The 24,084-nt window shown below is 41.4% G+C and overlaps 1 protein-coding gene across 1 annotated transcript in view; it reads right to left on the bottom strand.

Moving 5' to 3' along the window:
- Positions 1-415: 415 nt before the first annotated feature.
- Positions 416-24,084, bottom strand: part of MFSD2B (MFSD2 lysolipid transporter B, sphingolipid) — a 39,326-nt gene continuing 15,657 nt past the window's right edge. The window contains exons 6-14 of the mRNA XM_063150562.1: positions 20,598-20,767; positions 16,331-16,421; positions 16,115-16,236; positions 13,694-13,777; positions 12,320-12,400; positions 6,852-6,961; positions 5,191-5,334; positions 3,215-3,391; positions 416-2,220 (exon numbers count right to left, since the gene is read on the bottom strand). Of these exons, the coding sequence (XP_063006632.1) occupies positions 2,163-2,220; positions 3,215-3,391; positions 5,191-5,334; positions 6,852-6,961; positions 12,320-12,400; positions 13,694-13,777; positions 16,115-16,236; positions 16,331-16,421; positions 20,598-20,767 (1,037 nt within the window). The 3' untranslated portion in view covers positions 416-2,162. The remainder of the gene's footprint in view (positions 2,221-3,214; positions 3,392-5,190; positions 5,335-6,851; positions 6,962-12,319; positions 12,401-13,693; positions 13,778-16,114; positions 16,237-16,330; positions 16,422-20,597; positions 20,768-24,084) is intronic.

The following is a 24,084-nucleotide window of genomic DNA, read 5'->3' as shown; positions in this document are numbered from 1 at the left end:
GAATTCAGACTGGGTGTTATGCAATTTTAGAGGCAACTGCACAACTGATCTAGAAATAGTATTGCAAGTCACATTCAAATGGCTTCACTCAACCCCAGCCAGCATTTTCTGCAGCCCTTTTATCACTGGGCTGAATGTTCAGTTAATACAAACTGACACAGACCCACTGCCTTGTAGCTACAGGTTTATAGTAGCCGCAAACATAACCCATTAAAAAACATTAACAGCCTTTACTGAGCCTTCTGGTTATTTTTAAACGTGGCTATTCAGAAATACACAAATATTACAGAATAAATTGAATGCCCCAAACTGTTCTCTGTGATGTTTTGGAGCTATGTGATATTGCTACATAACTTACCTACTTCAAAGTGCAGTAAATCTGCTATTTCAAATTCCATCAGACTCAAAATTGTACACAGGCTTATGGTTTTTATTGTTGTAAACACATATGCCCCAGGCATACATATCTTGGTTTGTCCAAAAGCTGAAACAAGGAAGAAAACAAAAACCCCCAGCTTTACATGGCAAGTCAACAGAAATCTTAAATGAAGTTAACTCATACCCACACACACTCAAAACATACCCTTAGAAGCTCCCTCATAATTAAACATTTTGAGGACAGTTCATAAGGCCTTTGACTTCAAATTTGCCTGACAAGGCTTCAGTATCAAACACGAGATGCTCCGTGGTTGCACGCTCCGTGATTTCACATCCCAGTGTCCTTCAGCAAAATCTTTCCCAATTTTCCAGCCCAGCACTGTGAGCCACTCCCAGATGGCCCTGAGCAAATCTCAGGTGGCCCCTTGCTGCAGGTGTTCCTGAACAGCAGCAAGCCCGTCCTCCAAAGGCACTTCTGGTACAGCAAAAAGGCACTCACAGAGTCACACAGGGAAGGCAGTGGGATGAAATTCATGTCTTGTCTTGCATTGCTAATTTCTTCAAGGTGAACTAAACTCTTGAATTCCTCACTCTCCCTTCCAGATTTAGATATGTCTTCAGAGTCCCACCATTTTAGCTTGGAGCCAGTCTCTGGAACCACCACAGAAACCAAAAATGAACGGGTCTGAACTTCAGTGCTCCAGAAGGTGCCTGAGATTAGGTGTGTCTTTAATTTAAAAGTGTGCTCAAAAGTACAAATCTGTAGTAGAAATGAGTTGATGTATCTAAAGCATGATAACATCCATGACTGAAAAAAAAATCACCATTTAAAAGACCGGTGGAGCCTCATTATTACAAAATAGGTGCAAGCTGAGATTAATACCCATGCCATGTTTTTTTTGTGAGGCAGAGAGCCTACACCATGTGAGAAATGGGTATGGTGGTTAGTTGAAGACCAAAATTTAAAGAAAATTGAATTACATAATTTTTGGAATGGACTTCTGATTTTTCATATCCTCAGGGGAGATGTTGATTTTGAAAACGCAAAGTTCTCATTCTCTGACAAAGATCAGTTTACAGGTTTCAGAAGCAAGAAACATCAGTAACAGGAAATTCAGGGTTCTATTTCTTATAGCATCTATTAACTTTTTTACCTCAAAATCTCTTTCAAGAATATAAAAAAAAAAATCCGCAAAATAGGTCTGCATGAGTGATTTGCTTAATTTCAAAACAAAATAAATCCTAACTTCATATAGTATACTTCAAGTTCCCAAGTGCTTTCCAAACACAAGAGTGTGCAAGTTACAGGTAGAAATTGTGCTCAAAATCCACCCCAGCCCCCAAGGGTGACGTGAGTATATTGTGAGTTAATATTTGTATGGTGCATCATGAATTGGACTCAATGACCCTTCAGAGGGTATTTTCCAATTCAGAACCTTCAAAGATTCTCTGTTTTTTTTTCTTCCTCTTAAGTTACAAATGCATAAAATCTCCCATGAACAAGATCACAGCTTCCCATTAATCATTGAAAAAAACCAATCAAAATACCCAAGCCTTCAATAGCTTGCATTTCTGAACACGTGTAATGTCTTTTTTAGCACAGTGCATGGGGTTAGGTGTATATTTGCACAATGGTGCCCTCTCTTCATTTTATTACTGGCTATGTCAGAATCATCCTTTGTCCTTTTTGGTAAAATGTGAGCAGAGAAATGACCTAGAAAACTCTCACAGAATTGTTGGTGGGATGTGAGTCTGTGTTTGGAAAGCCACTGCATTCAGAGCTTTCAGACAGAGGTGTCCTTTTCATGGCTGTCCAAGTTCTCCGTGCTTTGGTGGCTCCTCCTGGGAAAAGCAGAACAAATGAAACATGAACACACTTGTGGCTTTCACTGCTGACTCACTGAGCTGAGTTTGGCAATCTCAAACAGCTGAGAGCCCCCAGCAAGGTGTGGTTGCTCTGGACAATGACTGAAGCTCCTGAACAGAGGAACCAGTCCCATTTCAGATTGTTTACCCTGTCCCCTCCAGTCTGCACAGAGGCCTTTGTCATATCTGCCAACCCCATGCACATATCTTAGATATTTTAGGACATGAAGTGGTCCCAGACACCCTTGCTTAGGTCCTGGAATGGACCTCTTAGCATGGAAATCAGTTTCCAATTCCAGTAAATCGAGATAATAAAACCAAGACAAAGGAACAACCTATTTATTGTTATTTTATCCATCAGTCTACTAGGACTCTCCTTATGGATGTCCTCAAGAGTTGACAGAGGTGCATGAATTTGAGCTAGACAAGATTTTCCTTGGAGAAGGAGCAAAAAGGAGGAAGGGAGTGACAGAGTAAAAAGGGAAAGAATAGCTCAAAGCTGACCTCTTTTTTTCTCCCACAATCTTTTCTGCCTACACTTCTAAATGGTTTGGATGTTTCTTGTATCCCATAAACACCAAGAATGCAGTCAGCAACATAACATTTTCTTCTATATAAAAGTAAATTGTAGCTATTCACATTACCCCCACAAATTTAATCTATGTAGAATATTCCTCGTTTCTGGCCTGAAACAATGTACCACAATAGTGCTTTGTGAGCCACTCCAGAGAAAATGTAAATACAGCAGCTGAAATTTCTGATAAATAGCCCTCTAAGCAGGTTGTAGTGCACTACTAAAAAGAGATACTGGAACATGTCATGGTACCATTCTGTTAATAATTTGACTAAGAGCACATTGTTTTATTTTGTTGTAAGGCATATAGGAATTCATTACAACAATAATTTTCCCAGTATGATTAAGAGCTGCTGTGGGGGTGTTGCTGCTGTTTTACTGCCAGTCCAAACTTACCTTAACTCTTCAAGGGCAAGCTTTGTTTCTTTCCGACTTTCTTCAGTGATGGGGTAGAAAAGGAGTATGAGCAAACCTAAAAGGATGAGGATGGCAGGGACTGCTCCAATGAGGAGTTTCAGTGTGAGGATCACATCATCTGACTGTCTGCATATCCCTGGCTTGTACCCAGTAAACCTAAACAAATGGAAACAAGTGGTGTGTGTATGTCCAAAGCTAAAAGGCTGTTGTTCACCTGAAGGCTTCCTTCTCTCCACTCCCCCCACTCTTCAAGACTTTTCTCCCATTTTCCCTATACCTCTCTTTTTTCCTTCTCCCCACTACATTTCAAATTGTGTTTTTCAAACCTCATTTTTGTGCTCAACGTCAGATAACTGCATTATCTCTGTATTTTCTTGTTATTATATATAACACTTAAGCTAATTATTGCTGTTGAAATTGATCAAATTGCTTGCATACTTTTAAAGAAAGGATTGTGGAATCCCATGGAAGGAAATAAACCAATGCCCGGCAAGTTCCACCTGAACATGAGGCAGAACTTTTTTCCTGTGCAGTGACTGAGCCCTGAACAGATTGCCCAGAGAGGCTGTGGAGTCTCCCTCACTGGAGATATTCCAGAACCATCTGGACACAATCCTGTGCCTGTGCTCTGGGATGACCCTGCTTGAGCAAGGAAGGTTGGAAGCAGATGAGCCACTGTGGTCCCTTCCAGCCCTACCCATTCTGTGATTCTGTGGTTATGTGAAATTTATCTGTTATGTGTTTCCTATTAATATTCAGCAAAGTATTCAAGCTCTGTTTTAAAAGCATGGAAGTAATTTCACCAATTTCAACAGCAATAATTAACTTTAATTTAAACACACACTTAAGCACTCGTCTCAAGATAGACAAATTTACTCAAGTGCTCAGAGTTAGGTACACTTCACTGGTTCAGGGCTTCCATGCAGTCCCACAACTGCTGATATACTCAAATTCCTACTTCTTATTTGTGGAATGAGTTTTTCTTCTGAAAATCCACCTAATAAAAACTCATTTGGCATCACTCTGTCTTCTGTGTTCTCCCACAAACATCTGCCTTGGCAAATTGCTGGGACCCAACTGGAATGTAATTGAAAAGGGGCTAATTGGGGAACAGCAAATTGTTTGAGGCTTTTAGCAATAAGCAGTCAAAATTCCTAAGCCCAAAATGTTCAGCAGCATTGCCTGTTATTTAGCAATTTCAGCTCCAGGCCCCGAAGCAAAACATTCTGGTTACCAGAACCTAATCTGGAGCAGAGGGACAGATTTCCATTCTAAGTATTTATTGTGTGCTGTAGCAGGTCAGGCACAGGCCCTTTCTGCCAGGTCTTGTGCAAAGGCAGGGCAGAGATGTCACTTACTCAGCCTGTCTGGTCAGAACAGACAAGACCAAATGGGAAGAGAGCATAAACTCTCTCCTAAAGTAACATGGTCTAGGTGACAGGCAGAGCTGTGAGAAAGGCTGTTCCTGACTCTGATCAGTATCCAGTTCCCTAAAATGATGCAGGAATTAGTGATCCTTTCATGCTGAACAGGTCTCTGGCACCCCCAAAAGCATTCCAGTCCATGTAAAATCCTACAAGCTCATAGAGATAGTTCAGTTCAGGTGCAACAGGGAGTGCACAAAGCACCTGTATCACCTGTGGGGGACCTTCATCTGCTGCACTTTTGTGTTTGGTTCTTTATTCATATAAGCCACTAAAATTTACATGAGTAATTGAAAGGAGGAAAATCTGAAGGGAAGTCAGGTTTTTCTGAATAGAACCATGTCAGGGCAAGTAACTTAATGCTCAGTTGTCTGGCCTAGATGGCACCAATCCTGTCTTTAGTGGTCAGCCATCTGGAGCTGCTGGCGCTTTCAGGCTCAGTGCATGCAATTAACTCCACAGGGTAAAAGTGTTGTAACCTCAGAATGCTTTCAGAGTAGATCCACTAAGTGGAAACATAGTGTTACTTACTCCAGTCCTGCTGCAGAAATTCCTAAGCCAATTCCTGCTGACATCTTGGTAAAAAAAACATAAGAAGAATAGAAAATGGTTTCATGTCCTTTCCCATGGGGATTCTGCAGGCGAAAGTTATCAACAACATCAGGCAGCATTGACCTAGAAGTGAGCAAGATAAAAGAAAAACTCAAGCCAAAATTTATTTTCAAAGTCCAAATTTCATGAAATAGAGCAGAGCCCTCCTCCATTTTTAAGCTGATTGATGTAGCCATGCACATGAAAGAATCCAGTTCAAAAGGTTCTACTCCTGGAAAGAAGGGCAAAAAATGTGTAAGAAAAGCATGGCCATATATTGCAATGTGGAAAATCACTGAAAAGTCATCAAACACTTGAGAGGTGACAGAATTTCCTAGTCTGCCTGTCATTCCAATCAGAAGTTGTGATATTAAAAAAGAACAACAACTCCCCCCCCAACATTTCTTAAGATTTCAAGGGACTCAATGTCTGAATAGTTGCACTCTGAAATAACTCTTTTGACAAGGTAACAACATTTTCAGAAACAAATGAGACCTATTCTCTTTCTAATTCAAAGAGACTGAACTAGGTAATGGGGAATTAGAATGGAAGCTGCTTGAATGTTAATTGTGAATTGACTTTTTTTCCAATATATGTAATCATTTACTGTTGGAAAAAGAAAAGTCTTCTCACCCTCTGTGCAGAAAAGCTTACATAGTCTGACAATTAATTTCAAAATATGTATTCCATGATCTCTTGGAATTTTCAAGTCATGGTACAAACAAGTTATGAAAAAACAGTGCTCTCAGCAATGGTCTTGCTTTCTGGTTAATGTGATCTTAATAACAATTATTCAGTCTGAAGAGGAAATGTCCTGCCATGCTCATCCTTGAGGTGTTTTTCCCCCATTATTTTCAGTCCTCAAGTGCAAAAGACCTTGAATTTTTGGCTTCTTATAATCATAACCTTGTGTATTTGATCCATTAGAAAGGACTACTCAAGCAGGGACACACAGAATCATGGAATGGTTTGGGTTGGAAGGGACTTTAAAGCTCATCTCATTCCAGCCCTCTGCCATGGGCAGGGCCACCTTCCACTATCCCAGGTTGCTCCAAGCCCATCCAGCCTGACTTTGAACACTTCCAGGGATGGGGCATCCACAGCTTCTCTGGGCAACCTGTGACAGGGCCTCCCCACCCCCACAGTAAAGAATTCTTTCTAAAACCTAATCTAAATCTATAATCTTTCAGTTTAAAGCCATTACCCCTTGTTCTATAAGTACATGCCCTTATAAAAAGTAAGGTTAGACATAGTTTGCCTTGTGTCTTCCGCTACATTCTTAATTGCTCAGCATTAATTGATTTGCCTAACTTCATAATTCCTGAGGCAATGTTATCACATGTTGTACAGCTACTTAGATTATTGATTAATTTACATACTCTTGTGTACAAAAAACAGCTACAGCTGCAGTGGATGTTAACAACAGGGCAACCAAGCTCGTATCACTGCATATAGCATCCACTACAAAACCAAAAAAACATTCTTAGAAGAAGCGACTCTTGCCATATTCTGCCTTTTTCAGAGGCAAATTCCATGCAGTAGTACATACATGTAATGCAGAAATACATCCATTCTCCAGCTCAAATGTAAAATTCTCCTACCATGGCAACAGAAGAGATGCTGCAATGCTCAGACCAGACACGAAGGCCACGAAGTAAGCCAGGATCAGGTTTGGAATGGTCACTAGCATGACTGCAAAAGGAATCATCCACTGAAGAAGAAAAGCATTATGTCTAAGTTACAGCATGCACTGCTCAATGTCATACAGATTGTTCCCTTCAAAATACAAAACAGTGTTACAGAACAGTACACACACAGCAATGTCTCACACTTCAGTATTTTGGTCAAATTGCATTTCCAAAAAGCCCTGAGCCAATCTGTACTTAACTACCCAAAATAATTGGAGAAAAGTACGACAAGTGATAGTAGTGTTGTCTCTGTTAGCAGTATTAGGGCTACAACTGAGCTAGTAAATTAAACAGACCCAAGAGCCTATTTACCAGTCGTGAAGCCAACTCACAGATCCTGGCCACATTTATGGTTCTAAACACTCATGATCTCCAAAATACCCAAGGCCATATAAATACTTTGTGTGAAGAGCCCTAAAGCGGTTGATTCCCAGACTGCGCTAGGTAGAATAATAGAATGGCTTGGTTTTGGATGGAACCTTTAAAAATTATCTCATTCCAGGCCCCCTGCCATGGGCAGGGACACCTTCCACTACACCAAGCCGCTCCAAACTCCATCCAAATGTTCAAGCCCTGGCTTTGAACACTTCCAGGGACAGGGCACCCACATCTTCTCTGGGCAACCTGTGCCAGGGCCTCTCCACCCTCAAAGTAAAGAATTTCTTCCTAGTATCCAATCTAAATTTACCTATCTGTCAGATAAAAGTCATTCCCCTTTGTCCTATCACGCCATGCCCCTGTAGGTAGTCCCTCTCCAGCTCTCTTGAAGCTGCTTTAGGCACTGGAAGGGGCTCTAAGGTCTTCCCAGAGTCTTCTCTTCTTCAGGCTACACAACCCAAGCTCTCTCAGCCTGTCTTCATAAGACAGGTGCTCTAACCCTCTGATTATTTTTGCAGTCCTCCTTTGGACTCACTCCACCAGGCTCACAGCCTTCTGAGGTTGTAAGTCCCAGAGCTGGATGCAGCATGGCAGGAGGGGTCTCATGAGAGCAGAGCAGAGGGGCAGAATTCTCTCCCCCAGCTGCTGCCCACACTGATTTTGAAGCATTTGGTTTTGTAGGCTGCAAGTTCACATTGCTGAACAATGTCATCTCGAGCATTTTGTCAACCAACACCCCCATTTCTTTCTCCTCAGGGCTGCTCTCAATCCATTCACTGCCCAGACTAGTTTTGTGCCTGGGATCCCCCTGACCCAGATGCAGGATCTTGTGCTTGGCCTTGCCGAACTTTATGAGGTTCCCACAGTCCCACCTCTCAGGCCTGTCCAGGCCTCTCAGGATGGCATCCCTTCCCTCCAATGTGTCACCTGCACCACACAGCTCAGTGTCGCCAGCAAACCTGCTGAGGATGCCTCAGTCCCTCTCTCCGTGTCCCTGACAAGGATGTTGGACAGCACGAGTCCCAGTGCAGACCCCTGGGGATGACACTCCTCACTGGTCCCAGTACAGACCCCATGGGATGACACTCCTGACTGGCCCCAGTACAGACCCCTGGGGATGACACTCCTCACTGGTCCCCACCTGGACATTGAGCCATTGACCACAACTCTTTGGGTCATTGACCACAGCTCTTTTGCCATCATCCAGCCAATTCCTTATGCACTGAGTGGTCCATCCACTGAATCCATGTCCCTCTAGCTTAGAGACAAGGATGACATGCAGGACAGTGTCAAATGCTCTGCACAAGTCCAGCTAGACACATTCAGTTGCTTCCCTTATCCATGAACACTGATAATTCTTGGGAGATTGCTAATCAGCTTGGGTGAAGATTTTTCTGCCAGTTAAATAACAGAGATGATCAAATGTCCATTTCTATTCTAGGCCACTGGAACTATTTAATTTATTATTAGAGACAATGCCTTAAAACATCCTCACACTGCATTTCAAGGGTAGTGGCAGGGCTTCAGTGGTCATTTTAAACTGTAAATAGATCATTTCACAGATCACCTTCAATCTCGATGAAGAGGAATTTGCTTTCATTTCCAATCGCCTCTTTAAAGCCATACACATACTCAGCAATAAAAAACAAACCCAAAAGTCTGAGTGGTTCACTCCACTCCCCACAGCCGGATCCACTCGTGACATTGCATGACAAGCCATCGAGGTTACCCTCAAAACCAAATTAATTTGGGATGCTTGGGATTTATTTTCTGGCAGTAGTTATAGTCACTAGATTTCTTCAACTTCAACTTGAAGCAATGGCCTTACAGGACTGAAAATCCACTTTTTAAAATGCTGATTGAATGCCACTGCCCAGCTGTCCTATACCCGTCACATGCTCCATCTCCCATGCCTGTGAACAACAGGCACAGCAGCACATGTAGAATCCAGAGCCAGGGGCTTATCTACAGGGCTTTTTAATGATGGGGATTAGTTTAACATTAAGTGTCTCAATCCTCTATACGTGCAGCTTGGGAGCTGAGGGCATGAGAAGAGCTTTCACAGAGAGTGATTCCCCAAAGCATTGCTATTTACAGTTCTGTATGATAAGTGATTCTGGGAGTCCTGCAGTCTAATCCATTATGTTTATGTTTTAAATGCATTTCCCATCTAAAGCATTTGCTCCCAAGCTAAGGAGGCAGAAAATAACCTTTCCTGACTGCAAGTTCCCAGCACAGGCAGATAATCCTTGCATTAGCCCAGTGTTGTGGCAAAATCGTTATTTCACCACAAGAGAGCACTCCAGCAATATCAGATTTTATGTTGTCTATAAGCAATTTTATGACTGCCTTATGTTCCACATGGGGCACCCACTCAGAAACCAAAGCACTTAAACAAAATTCTAGATCAATAATAATAATAATTGTAACTGTAATTTCCTAGAGAAAGAGAAGCAGGGCAAGCAGGACTGAGGTTACAATGCCCTAAAGCCTCCCTCATGCAGTGGCAGCGCAGTCATGGGGGCAGTGCTCCCACTGCAATAAACAGCTAATGCAGCTCCTTCTTTCTTACTTGTAAAGCAAATACTCTGTTATTGGCATCTGCTCTCTTGCCACAGGGCTGCTGCCCTCTGAGTTATAAACAACATCCCACAGCTATCCCGTGCCTTCCATCCGTGCCCTGACAGCGCCGTGCAAGGTGACCCTGCTGGGATGCTGAGGCTGGCACTGGTCTCTGCAGCAGCACAGTATGAAGGGCAAATGAGGAAAAGGTGCAGGGAGGATGTGAGTGGAAACAAGATGGGAGAGTGGAAATGGGGCTGCAGAGCCAGGACTCATCCAAAGGCATCTCTCCATGCTGCACAGTGCTCATAGATGGCAAATAAACAATTGCATATCTGTGAGGAGGTGCTCTTATTTTTACTAGATCCTGCAAAACCCATGGCCAAAAGATATTATTGGCCAGGATGGAAGCTAGACTTGTGGGAGAGAGCCGTCTTTGCTTTTAGACACATTGCCAAAACTATGAACCAAGAAGATGCCACACTTGTTAAAATTTCTCCTGACAACTTCACCTCCTGTCACCAGCTGAGACTCACTGAGTGTAAGTTCAATATTTGCCCCGTGAGGGCAGAGCAGACACCTAAATGAACACAGCACCTGGAAGCTGAAGGAAATAAACAGAAGAGAATAATTTCCAGCTTGTGCACCAACCTGGTTGATAGCATTCTTCCTATCCTCCCAAGGACCCTGCTTGGGAGCAGGCTAATTCCTGATAATTCCAGAAATTCTAGGTTTTAAACTTCTAGAAACTTGAGATACTTAATCAGTAGTTAGACTTGTTGGTCATCTCTTTTGGGGAAATGGGTAAAAAGGGAGAAATATCAGTGGAAGAAACCCAAGATTCTTGTTGCTTATCTACCGGTTTCTAAACTCTTTGAGGGCTCTCTTCAACATAGACTTGCCTTAACAGGACATATTAGTCTGGAGCCCTGTGACTTTTTTTTCCAGGAAACTGAATTTCCAATCACATGTTCACCCTGAAGGCTGAGTGAGGTTTTAGAGAAAAAAAAAGTTTTCTTCCCTGTCTCCCCTTGCAGTAGAACATTCCCCAATGACAAACTTAGGAGCCTTAAATGATGTGCTTGTATTTCATAGTGGGAGAGTACAGATTAGTTGTACAGATCACACAAGGTGGTAGGGTAGGAAGCTCCTGTGATGCATTGTCAGCCACAAAATCCATCACTGAGCACACACTGAGTCCCCTGAGAAATGTCTCCAAGGTGAAACAGAGAGGTGGCTTTTTTTCAATCCATCCCCCACTTAGACCATAACAGTCAAGCAACTCAACTGTAAAATTAAGTTAAACCATGTTTACAGAGGTGCTGACAGGCTTTCCAGTCATGTAAAACTAAATTTATAGAGCCAACTTGGTTGAAGAAAGCATTTTTTGTGGCCAAGTAGACAGAGGAGGAGATTTCCTAAGGAGGAAATCTGCATTCCCAGGTCTAGTCAATGGGCCAATACTGCTTTTGGCAATTCTCTTTGCTAAAGTGGTAAAAAGAAATAAGAATGGGGCTCGAATTCCAGATGCCTACTTCAAAACACATAACACAATTCAGCATATTTGGAACTTGGGTTTTAAAGTTACTTCTGATTCTCTGGAAGTCATTACAACACAGCTTTTAATTCCAAAAATTATAACTGTTCAACTCTGTCACCAGACCTAAATTTTTCAGCTTTGTTCAAATTTTGACATATAGCTTTGGTCTGGATTTTTCAAGTCTTCCTGCTTTGTTGTGCACAAGGCAATTTTTCTTTCCTCTTTCATAAGTAATTGAAGGTAAACAGGGGGAAAATGGGGAGGAACAGGCCTATACAATAACTCATCAAGGATGATGACAGAAAATTGCTGCTGTCTGCACTAAGTAAGGGACTTAAAATAATCCATCAGTGACAAGGGCAGGCTCACTGAGCTGGCTTTGCAGAGCTGTGTCAGAGTTAAACTAGGCTTCTTTTCTCAGGTAGGTCACCTTTTTCTTTACTTCACTAATAACTGTCCCTCCCTATTCAGAGGGATGTGGATGCTCCTAGAGGGGGTGTCTAACAGACTTTTGTTTCCTTCTGTGAGACTGAATTACAGACACCTCAGCACCACATAACAAAGACAAAACAAGCCTTGCACAACAGGTAACTTGTCAACACTAGGCAACTCAGATTTGAATTTATAAAACCTCATTGAAGCTCAGTTCTGAGAGCTTCAAATGAGGAGAATTTGTGGAGATTCTTAAATAAACTGGGATCTTCCCCCGGCATCAATCCGTTTCTTTAAAGTTTCCCTTGGAAACTGTCTGAAATTTGGTACAGTGATTTAAAACAAACTCTGGAACAGAGCAAATTTCACATAGATTGATGTTATAAGCACTTGAAAGAGCTCCTGAAGTGGCTCATTGTCAAACGAAATGAGCACAAACAGAATTTTTTTTCTCAGAGGATTTGCTTACCGAAATCCCACATGCTGCACACTTCTTGCCAAATCTCTGCAGAAACTTCTGCCAGAAGGGAACGCTCACCACTGCTGATACCTACAAGGACAAAAAGCCATGTCTGTACTGTGCTTACTTCCACTGTCTTCTTCATCTCTGAGCTCACAGACATCTTTTTGTCTAGTACCTAAAAGCCTGAAAGGAAGGTGAACATGCAAATTCTTGTTTCTCCTCATCCTTTGACCCACTTTTCAAAATTCATTGTTAAGCTATCCATCAGAGGGTTTTCCACAGTCAAATCTCAGAAGATAGTGTCTTAAAATTTCCTTTTCTAGTGCAAGCCACAGCAGTCAAAGCTGTGCTCATTCATTAAGGTTCAAACATACTGCAAACAGCCATACTTTCATACTTTGTGCTAATGCCTCTTGCCGCAGTGCCTGAACCTGACAAATGATGAGTGAATTTAGCTCTACCCCATGGTACAGGAAGAAAGCTGAAGTGCAAGATAAACCTATCCTAAGATACACTTAAGAGTACATTCCATACTGTGTGTCCCTTCTTAGGAGCAATCTGTAAGAGAAATAGCTGCTTGCAGTTGACATTATTATTTCAAACACTGAAATACTCCCCCATAGCAGCAACAACCACAAGCAATGTCATTCACCTATGCACTGAAGTACTGCTACTAATGGCAGCCTTACACTTGACCTTTATTTAAATGTCATCTAATTGTTAGTTATATTTCAGTCTTTACTTACTTTAACTCTACTGTCTCTTGTCTCTCTTCTTGACCATCACTTGCAGAGCCTTAAGATACCCAGCACTCCTCTTTTGCTCTCCAACATCTTAGTTTTAATGGGTTTGGAAAAGATATGTCTTATAATGTGGGAAAGGATAGGTATCACCTAAACAAGCAGAAGTCTACCTCTGCATATTAAGAAAAAAGATTCTGTAAAAGGATCTTTTTGTCACACTGCCAATTGCTCTAGAGAGGAATCTTTGTATTTCTGGGTATTTTAAATATTTATCCTTGCAAGCTGCCTAGCCCAGAGGAGTCGTGTGTATGAATATGCAAATTGAAGTTGTTTAATTTTCAGCACATAGGACTGGGGAAAGGGACAAAGGAGGTAAAATTCCAAACCTCCTTTCTAGGAGCAGCTTCTGCCTTTTATAGAAGCTGTGGCTTACAGGTAAAAACAACAAGGAATGGATTAAAAGCTCCAAACCACTATTTTTTAATAAGTGCAATAGGGAACACCAGCTTTATTTCAAACAGACAATGAAGAAGATAGTGTAGCTTCCTAACAGCTCTTCTGAGACACAAAACTCTTCTTGCCTTCTGTAATTTTGTGCCAAAGCCCAGATAATATTTGGGAGAGAAGTGCAACTCACCAAGATGGTCACCACCAAATACTGGAAGTGATTGCGGAGGCCGGCAGCGTGAGTGCAGAACAGGACAAAGTTTCCCTGCTCCAGCTGTCGAATTTAAGACATTTGGTGATCACCAAAAGACAAAGGAGAATTTTAAAAAGACAAAAATTGCATCACACTTCATGTCAGCTAAATATAGATGGTGACTGATTTGTTAAATGTAGGGTTTAGGAGTCTCATTCTTCCCTTGTTTGCAACAACTTAAAGAAGTATTAAGTGTCCCATTATCACTGGAATAACATGCCAGCAATGCTGGGCCAAACAAGAGGTAAGCCACACCTAACAGAGCATAAAACTGACCAGAACAGAAATGGCCCTATGAAAAGATTCTGTCTCGAGGCTTTATTCCCCATGTCCCAGGTGCCTTGTGTTGTCTCAGCTGCAGGCTACTGCAAGAAACTCCCCTTTCTCTTCCCCAGCAAGGCCATAAATCTTTCTCCAGAAGCTCTGACTCCAAAACAAGTAACATTTCAGCTGTAATAACACTCCTGCCAACTTCCTGTAGTAAAGCAGCTGGTTTTATATGCACCCTCAGCTATGGAGAGCAGCTTTGGGTCAGATATCTCCCTACATCTGAATCCTCAGCAGATGGGAGGATCTAACTGCACTGTGTTATATGACCGGTGAAGCCACTGCCACCACCATGCCTCTGCAGAACTAAGGGGGGTTCTGAACACCAGAGTATGATAGAGGGCCAGCTCCAGCAATTCTGCAGAAGCAGAGTGCCAGAGGAGGATTTAATAATCATTCCACAGCAGCACGATCAATTCTTGCTCCCTTTGTGTGCTTGTAGATTACAGGTGGCCGGCCAATCACCTGTTTACAAATTAGGATATCCAAAAGGTTGTATCCTGTCTCTACTGCCACAAAACCCTTCCCTAGTCTGTGTTCCTGTTTATGCTGCCCTAATTTTAGACACGGGATATCACACTCTGGAATTACAGCCAATGCATCTTTACCTGCCTATTCATTTTGCTGAGCAGTAATCCACTCTCTAATTTCCACACAATTAGTGTTGCTCCCTTGAGTAACAGCAGCAAGGGTTGCTCATACTTGCTCCACTGGAGTAACTGAGCTTCCAGCTTCTGCCTCCCCTCACACCTTCCCTTCAGTCTGCACAAACAGCAAAACAGAGAGACATGAACTGACAGATGATCTCTTCCTCTCTGGGTGCTGTCAGCAAGTAGCTGGCTGCCAGCAACCAGATGTGCTCTGTATCCCTGCTGGCTGAGAGGATGCTGGAAGGACGTGGACAATAAGGGACCTTTCATCTTTCATCTCTTCCCTGTCTCTGCAGTTGCTCACAGTACCTGCAGATCCCAGGCGTGAGCAGAAATAACTTCTGTTATTGTTTCTCACCCTTGGGTATTCCAGCAAGGACTAGCAGATGCTGTGCCCAAATCCAGGCCAACAAAAAAGTTCAGTGCTTCTTTGGCAAACAAACTTTTAAGCAGTCCTTCCAAGGAACTTAATAATTCACCAGGACTGCTAGTGAGCACAGCACTGCTCTCTCACACGTCATTTTCTTGCCTTCTGTCCTGCTATTCCCTTGATCAATGGTTCATGTGACAAAGAGTTTCTTGGTAAAAATGTAATAATTATTTGCTTTTCAAAATAAAGCAAACTTCAGCTGTTATGTACAAGTTCAGAGTAAAATAATGTATTTACTGAATTGAACGTGTGCTAAAAGTCAGGCTTAAAAAGCCTGCTGTACATATGGGGAGTGAGGGTTTCTTACTGAGTGGCTTTTCTACAGCTCCTCTCTTTGGGAGGGTGCACCGCATCTTTTCATGAGAGCCACATCCAATTGCAGGTCCTCATTTCAAAGTGAGCTCTACCTAACTCTGACACAGGTGAGACCTCCTGCCTCTGAATGTCTTCTTACTCTGACCTAATGCCTTCCACCACAAAAGACTCCACAAGACCCAGTTCAGCCACTACCTGAGAGCAGTCACCTCCACAAAGGAGAGGGGCAACAGTTTAAACAGGGCACACAGAGAGAGGAACAGACAGAAGAGAAAAAGCATTCTCTAAGCAACTGAAACCACAGGAGACTGTGCATGGATAACACAGAATGACCCAGACTGGGTCACTAGGACTAGTTCTTCACCTTTTATGAAAAAAAAAAAAAGAACAGAAAGGGGGAAAAAAGTCTTTAAACGGTCATGACTTTGGCTTTGCCCCTCCTTTGTAAGAACAATCTCCAGCCACACAAGACCCCAGGCACCAGAAGAGGACTTGGTTCCCTACTGATTTACAGGGGAAGGCAACACCCCCCAGATCACCCCTCCAGTCACCAGCCAAAGGTTATTTGCATTTCAGACTCTCCCATGCTGGGAGTGGAATGAGGCCAGCAGACAGACTGAGAGGGTCTGAAGTTACCTGAACTGCTGTCGAGATGAGAAGAAATGAAGCTGTAAGCTTCACATATGGACCGTGCTTCATGGTGAGTGCAAGCCCCTTACAAAAAGGAATTGCTCTGTCTGAATTTAAGGCATAAGGATCTAAGAGAAGCAGAATACATAAAATAAAAACCTTTTCAATAAAGGAATTTGAAATAACTATTATTAAATTGAGGCATATTTAAATATAACTTACCATCCCTTTCCTTTACTCCAAGAAAAAGAACGACAATTCCAAGGAGATACACACCTGCTATGACCCCTGCTGCAATCATGTAAACTTTTGCCTTTCAAAAGGAAAAAAAAGACATTGAAATTTTGACGGGAGAATGACAAATCATTATGAAAATTTCAGTCCCTTTTTGGTAAGCCACCTGCAAATGAAGAAATGCCCATCTGCATACAGCCAAATGCATCTGCTGCCTCTCTGAAAAAATGTTCACTTCTGCAGTTCATTTATAAACCACACCTGCCTTAAGATAAATTCAGGGCATATAAGTATATATTTCTTGAAGAAAAAAGAAAAGAAGAAGAAGCAGTGAACAAAAGGGTTACTGTGTTGGCAACCTGAATGTTTTAAAAATTTGCTTATGTTGAGACTAACCACAGACATACACAGTCACCTAATCAAAACCATGCATCATCCACAGAGACATTCTAATTTTCAGTAAGTCCAGTTGATCTGGCTACACAAACTGCAATCTGGAATTTCATGGTGCATGGGAGAGTTCTCAGTACTGAGGTAAACATAGTTACTACAGTTTCTGCATTTACACATAATGATAATATTGAATTTTAGAAATCATACTTACATGCCAATGTTTTGAGAGTATGGTACCTTGCATGCTGGTTTTCCCAGTTATTTAGTGACATATCCAAGCAAATTCAAAATCTCTGCTTCCTTTAGGCCAGGGAGGCAAAGCCTCCAAGGATACCTCCCACACCACCAGATCACATTTACTGTTTCTAACTCTGATTACACTGACTTTGAATTAAAGCTTTAAAAAATATTTTGCTTTAGTATGATGCAATAATTTACCTTATACTGTGTTATTAAAGATAGCTAATAGAGCTTTATAAAACAATGATTACTTGATATGAAAACTGAATTTCAAATTATTGGTTATATATTGTAAATGAAATTATTATAAGTCTAAGAAGAAATTAGCAAAAAAATGCAATTACAAGAATGTAGTTCAAAATATAAAGACAGTATAGGTGCAGATGCATTCAAATGAACCATGTAAGAATATAAAATTTTCAAGAAAACAGCTTTTGTTAAGATGTGTACATTTCAGAAAATAACTTGGTGAGATAAAGGATTGCAGGACTATTCTTTATATGGAATAAAGGTTTGGGTTTTTTTATATCAGAGCTATAAATTAAGTCACAGAGTACTTTCACACTGTTGGTTATGGCTTGCACAGAATACAGACTGCAGTAGTGGAGATATCTGAATTCACTTAAACAAACCTATTTCAGCCTAAAATGAAGCTGGGGCAGGAGAGAAGGGGATTAGAAAAAGGGATAGTAACAGGACTTCTTTATGATTTTCATATTTTGTCTTTATGTATGTGTTGGTTTGCTTGAAACATTTGAATTAAATGTTGTGTTTCATAGGCCATCATTAAATGAGCTTAAACTACCAAAGGTATTCATGGTCAGCCAGATAAGATTCTCTAACCCTGAACAAAACTTGTTAGCCTGTTCACAACTCCATCAATACCCATGTTTGGTTTCCAGTAATAAAGATCCATTCATAAGCTTATAGTAACAACTTCAGGACAGCTTAAAAATTACCATTTTTTCCACTTCCTTTTTTTCAGTAAGGAGCAAAATAATGCCAGTTGTTCACTAAGTGCTTTTTAAAACTAGGTGTGCTCTTGAGCAGCTGAGAATTAGTCCCTGTGACAAAAAGAGTCAGGGTCATATTTGTGGAGGGCACTAAAAGAAAGTCAAGATTTGCCCTCTTCTAAATATTTCCTGATGGAGGTACTTCAAGTTAAATTAATCTAGTCTTGTCTTGCCTCAACTTGTAACTTAATGCCCATCAGCCATACAACCAAAATTAAGATCCATCAAGGTCTCCTCTTTATTGTGCAATTAATTAGGTGCATATTCTGCTATGTGGTGTGAACAAAGGGCAGGTTTCCAGTCACACTGCAACTTCAGGATCTGAAAAATGTTTGTGTGTAAAAGCTTTCCCATAATTTCCCAGTTTTAGTATCTAGTTTAATGGAAGATATTGTCTCTACCTACAAACTCTGGCTACTTTAGGCTATGTATTTTTCTTAGTTTTTCAAATTAGAAAACTACTTGACATTCAAGCCGTTGTGAAGTTTCTTTCTCCATCTCCCTCTGAAAAGGACAGGAAAAAAATATGGTTAAGCAGAAAGGAAATAAATCAAGATTGTGTATTTTTTCCCCTTGAAAGCCATTTCAGAGGTTTCAAAATATAAATTGGGGATTTTAGTCTGAAGTAGATTCAGACAGGGAATCTGCTGTACAACGAAATTCAGCTTGCTCCGTGACTTTTCAAACTTCTTGTCTTGACAATTCACAGAGGTGTAATAAACACAGTAGTGCTCTGCATCAAACCATTGTCCCAGAAGCTAAAAAGGAAGGCAGGATGAAGTTCTGTGTCTCATTAAAACACACACTACAAGTTACCAAAAAGGCATCTCCAAAAACACATTATTCAACCAAAGAATGGCATGGCCACCTAGAGAAGCAGCCCAGCTGTCCTCAGACTGTTGCCCAGATCAGCTCTATGAGAGGCCTGTGCCAAAAAAAACAAGGATCAGGTGGCACAGAGGCAAAGAATAGTGTCTGGAAATGGGGGGAGGCAAGGCTTTGACCCCTCCCTAGGCCACCAGTGCTGATACCAGACTATGCAAATCCAAAACATAGACAAAAACATGCCTTAGCCTGTGATTTTACTGCTAGTGAAGCATGGTAATAGGAGCTACTCCACTGCATTAGGAAGAGCACAAATATGTACTTCCTCATTTGCATCAAGCATTTGAGATTAGATTCATGTCAAGGAATCTTCTTCATAGGGTATTTTATATACTGGTTGGTGCTTGCACTGACATAGCAACAGATGAAAGTATAAAAAGAAAGGATGAATCCAGTAGTTGGTAAATTGGAACCAACAATCTGCTGATTTCACAAGTGACCTAGGGAAAAAAAGCCCTACACCATGTAATTGTTTAATTCAGGGCCTGTTTCAAGACCACTGCAAACAATGGAAGACTATCAAATTGTGTTAACTGAGGTTTGGATCAGATTTTAGGTTTTCCTCCCAGATACAAAACCTTCTTTGTTTCTCAAAAAATATAAAACTCAAGTACGAGGAGATTAAATTATTTGTGCAAAATTACAGGAAAAGCCTGTCATGGAAAATTAAATAAATAAGCATGGATCCCTAGGTTCATTCCACATGTTAACCACTGAGATCTGCCCCTACTAATGGCATGTTACCAATCATTTGCTTTCAACAGTGCTTTGTACCTTCACAAAAGTACAGATTGCAAATACGACTTGGTTTTGTTCACAAAATTGCCATTAATGTGTACAGATCTCCAGTGGTACCTCCTCTGGAAATCAGTGTTGCTGAACTGAAAGATCCTGCTGCAGCCACACTTTTTTCATGGAATCATAGAATGCTTTGGGTTGAGTGTGACTTTCAAAGATCATCTCATTCCAGCCCTCTGCCATGGGCAGGGACATCTTCCACTGATTCTGAGCCACATCCAGCTTGATATTGAGCACTTCCAGGGATGGAACATCCACAGCTTCTCTGGGCAACCTGTGCCACTACCTTGTCACTCTCATTGAAAAAAAAAAAAATTAAAAATATCTTCCTAATATCTAATCTAAATGTACCCTCTTTAGTTTAAAACCATTCCTTCTTGTCCTGTCATTACAAACTCTGGTCAAAAGTTTCTTCCATCTTTAAAATCCCCTTTTTGTACTGAAAGGCTGCAATAAGTTCTCCCTGGAATTTTCTCTCCTCCAGGCTGAGTCCTCCAACCTTCTGATCATTTTTGTGACCCTCCTCTGGCTCTGCTTTAATAGATCCAAGTCTTTCTTGTGCTGGGGTCCCCAGGACTGGATGGAGTATTTCTGGAGGGGTAAAATGTGCTTTTCTTACTAAGTTTCTAAAAACTGTAAATCAGCCCCTAGTGAAAAGGAAGGGTGGCCAAGTCCTTCCCAGCTGCTTTATGGGTTTGGCGCCTCCTGCAAAGCTCCTCAAAGAAATTCTGGTGTCACACTGAGGAGGGGTTGCAAGGACAGCAGAGATGGAAAGCATTGTCTGCAACAAGGTCATTGCCTGAGCTCCAGCATCACAGATTTCAAGGGAGTCTTGTTCACACTCATCCTGCTGGACATGATCTGGTATTAGAGAAACATCCCCACCCTTCTCCATAGGATATTTTAGTGTGTTCACAGACACTTACTTGATGAGACAGAAGATCTGAGGGGTCTAGAATGCTGGGAGTGTCATGCCAGGAGTCAGTGGTGTTTACTGAGGGATTCACAGTGCAGTGGGGAGAGACATGAGCACTGGCCACAATCTGCCCCTGAAGTGAAGCTCCAATCAAGGTCCCAAGCACTTCCATGGTCATTCCTAAAGAATTAAAGCACAAATGTGCACTGAGGATGGGAATCTTGTTCATCTGTCTCACTGAAGGGAAATGTTATCAAATCATTTCCTCTTACAGGAATGAGCAATGCCAAGAACAGAAGAACTGAAAGGTCAGTAATAGAATGGTTTCAATGGCAGAGTTTTGTCATTTATTTTCTCATCAGGTTTGAGAAGAAGCATCCATGAAAAAGCCTTTTCTATACAAGCTGCATGAGAAATGTGAATGCTGAGATTGGGAGCCACAAGGGGATAACATGGAGATCTTTCGTCTTGAGGACCAGAGTGGAACTACTTTTTAAATGCCATTTCTTCCAAAGTAGGACTTGGAGTCATGATATCAGACTGTTCATCTCAAACTTGGCAGCAACTTGTGAAACACTTATCTAATCAGACCTCTGAGTCCTCCAGCTGTAAAATAAAGTGATACTTGCCTCAGGTTTATGGAAATAGTACAGCTACAAAGCTCTTGGAAACAGCAGGTGCTGTTCTTAATTGCCTAAGGCCAGAGTCAGGCAGAACTATCTACCTCAACCTCAGAGAACAATTCAGATCACTAATTCTCACCAGAAAAAGGGATCATCTAACAAAAAACAACCAAAGCCTTCACTTAGGAAAACAAAAATCTAACCCTGGGGATCATCCTGAGAAATCGATCAACAACCTGACCAGGTGTTGCAGTTGTGTTAAGGCAAATGGTGAGAAATTTGGGTTCTAAACCCTCCTCACCCTGAGGGATTTCAAGCCTGCTGCGCCTGTTTCCCTGCAACATGGCCATATCCAGCATCCCCATGGCCAGGAGATAAACTGAATTCCTGTCCTAGCTCCAGAGACTTTTTACACATTTTGCATAAAGATACATTAGGGCTGAATGCATGAACAGATTAAAGATGGGGGAAAAGTCTTCCCATTTGTGAGGGAATGCACTTCTCATTGACCCAAACTTCAGAGTTTTTTTTCTATTTTTTCTCTTTCAGTGGCTCCCAGGGTCATACGTTCCTTTCTGAGGAGCACCATGGAGGATTCTGAAGGGATGCTTCCAGAGCAGGTTTTGTCCTGGTGGTTATCATGCTCCCTCTGGGATTTGACAGCTGTTTCAAAAGCTCCTAGGTTCATGTTTATTCAAGTCCCCTGATCTATAACAGCCTTCAGTGACCTCAGACACATGACTTTTTGTGTGTCCCTGTAAAGGAATAAAAATACTTCACCATCTAAAGGGAGGGCAATGCACACAGATTGTGAAGGGTTCAGACACTGCAGCAATGCAGGCTGTCTGTAGCTATGCAAGATCCAGTAAGGAGAAGAGAAGAGAGGCTCCCTAGGAGACCTGGACCTTTTAAACTATTGCTACTTTGTTCCCTAACTGAAAATACTTCTGAGTGGAAAATCGGAGGCGGCATGCAATATTAATTTAAACCAATGGGAAGTAAAAAAAGCCCCTTCCCTGAGCTTCACATCCAATCTTACCAGCAATGTTGCAATTCAGTCCATGCACACAAAAATCCTGGCAGATGGTGGAAATCAAACTCCAACCTGGTCTGAAGTGTTTGGACACAAACTGGTCTCAGTTGGGCGTTGCAGAGCTTCCAAACTCAGTGCAAAGGCAATGCACTCAAATCACACCTTTCATTCAAACACCACCTACACATTCATCACCTTTGTCTAGGGCTCTACATCTGCATTTTATCAAGAACTTGTATAGAATAAAACCCAGAAGCATCATTAGAGGCACCAGAAATATAACCACTGTGAAACTATTTTCTAAGTAGTGGCAAGAGCTGAGGAACAGGTATCCTTCAAAGTTCTTGTGTGCCCAGAATTTATGATGTATTACTTTCCACATCAGCCAAGAAAGCTGATCTGCCAGCAGATTGTACCCTGAAGTAGGTTATATTTTGGCCAGAATGTAAGTAGGAGTTATGTTAAAGCAACTTTGAAATCCAGTATTTCTACCTTGCATCAATAGCAACAGCAGAATAAAATTTATGATAAGCAGTTCTGCTTGTCTCCAGCAGAGGGTAATGGATCCTCTGATCCCAACCTTATTTTTAAGCGCACGCTTCATATGACACAGCTGTTTTTCTTTTACATTTGAAGAAATGCCTGAACAACTGACTGCATCCAAGACAGTATATCAACAGGAAGAATTCTCTATGAAGCCCAGAGAGAGGCAGAAGTGTTTAAGTAAAACACTTACCAAAAAAGGATAAGGTAAAGAAAAAGGTTCTCACATAAGCATAACCATTACAAGAACCCTTTCCTCCAAACAAATATTATATCAACATGCACAAAAATACCAACATTTGAAAAGTCAAAACTATGGTTCACTCCACCACCTTAATTTGGTTTAGGAGAACAGCTGCACACTCAAAAGTTAAACCCTTTCTGAACAATAAATGACATGGAGTCATTTTCTGAACTTTCAGCCATGGAGTTCAACAGCTTTTATGAGTACAAGTTTCACATGCCTGTGAAGCCCTGCATGGGACTAGCAGATCAGAAATCACATTTATTTGGATCAGAGCCTCTGAAGACATAAAACCAGACAATAGAAAACACTAGGTACATAGATTTAGTTAGAATTTAGGCCAGATGACTCAGAATACAGTCAGTGCCAAAGAATATAACACAACTGGAATCTCCTGCTGTTTAGTCCTGTCCTGTGGCTGTCAGTCCAGAATTTTTCTTAAAGACAGTTGATGATAATGCAAACTACAACAGTTCCTGTCTCTGGAGAGGGATTGGGTTTCTCAGGGGATATCATATCTAGAATTTTTGACATTACATTTTCAGTTCTTCTCGCTATTTCACTGTGCCTCTGTGGGTCTCAACATAATCAAGGATGTTGAGAGTTAGAAGGACTAATGGAAGAGAAAAGGGATCTTGCCAGGAAGACAAAACAGATGCAACAAAAAAACCTAAAAAGGTATTCTAAAGCAACACTTTCAGGACTAGTTAAGACATAGAGAAGTCTTCCATGTAATATTTGACTTTTTTCTCTTTATCGTGCTTAATGCAGTTACACAGTAAAGAAGGCATGAGAACAGAGCTGAAGAGAGTAGGAGGGGAGGAAACTGTTCTTGCATTCAATTTATGATCTATACAGGAAATCTTGAAAATATTTTCACTGCACTTTTTTTGGTCTGATTGATTTGCTTCAAAGCTAAAAGTTTGTCTGGTTTTGGTAGTTGAAGAGTCAGAGATATGGTCTGGAAAGCCTCATTCTTTTAATTAATACACTCAGAGTGCTAGCTGTATTACAACAAGATCTGCCTTTAAACTACCTGGTGTATGCCAGAATT

This window comes from Melospiza melodia, chromosome 3 (assembly GCF_035770615.1).
Source record: "Melospiza melodia melodia isolate bMelMel2 chromosome 3, bMelMel2.pri, whole genome shotgun sequence".
Lineage (NCBI taxonomy): Eukaryota > Metazoa > Chordata > Aves > Passeriformes > Passerellidae > Melospiza > Melospiza melodia.
The sequence above is the reverse complement of the archived record's forward strand: the minus strand, read 5'-3'. Positions and strand labels throughout refer to the sequence as shown.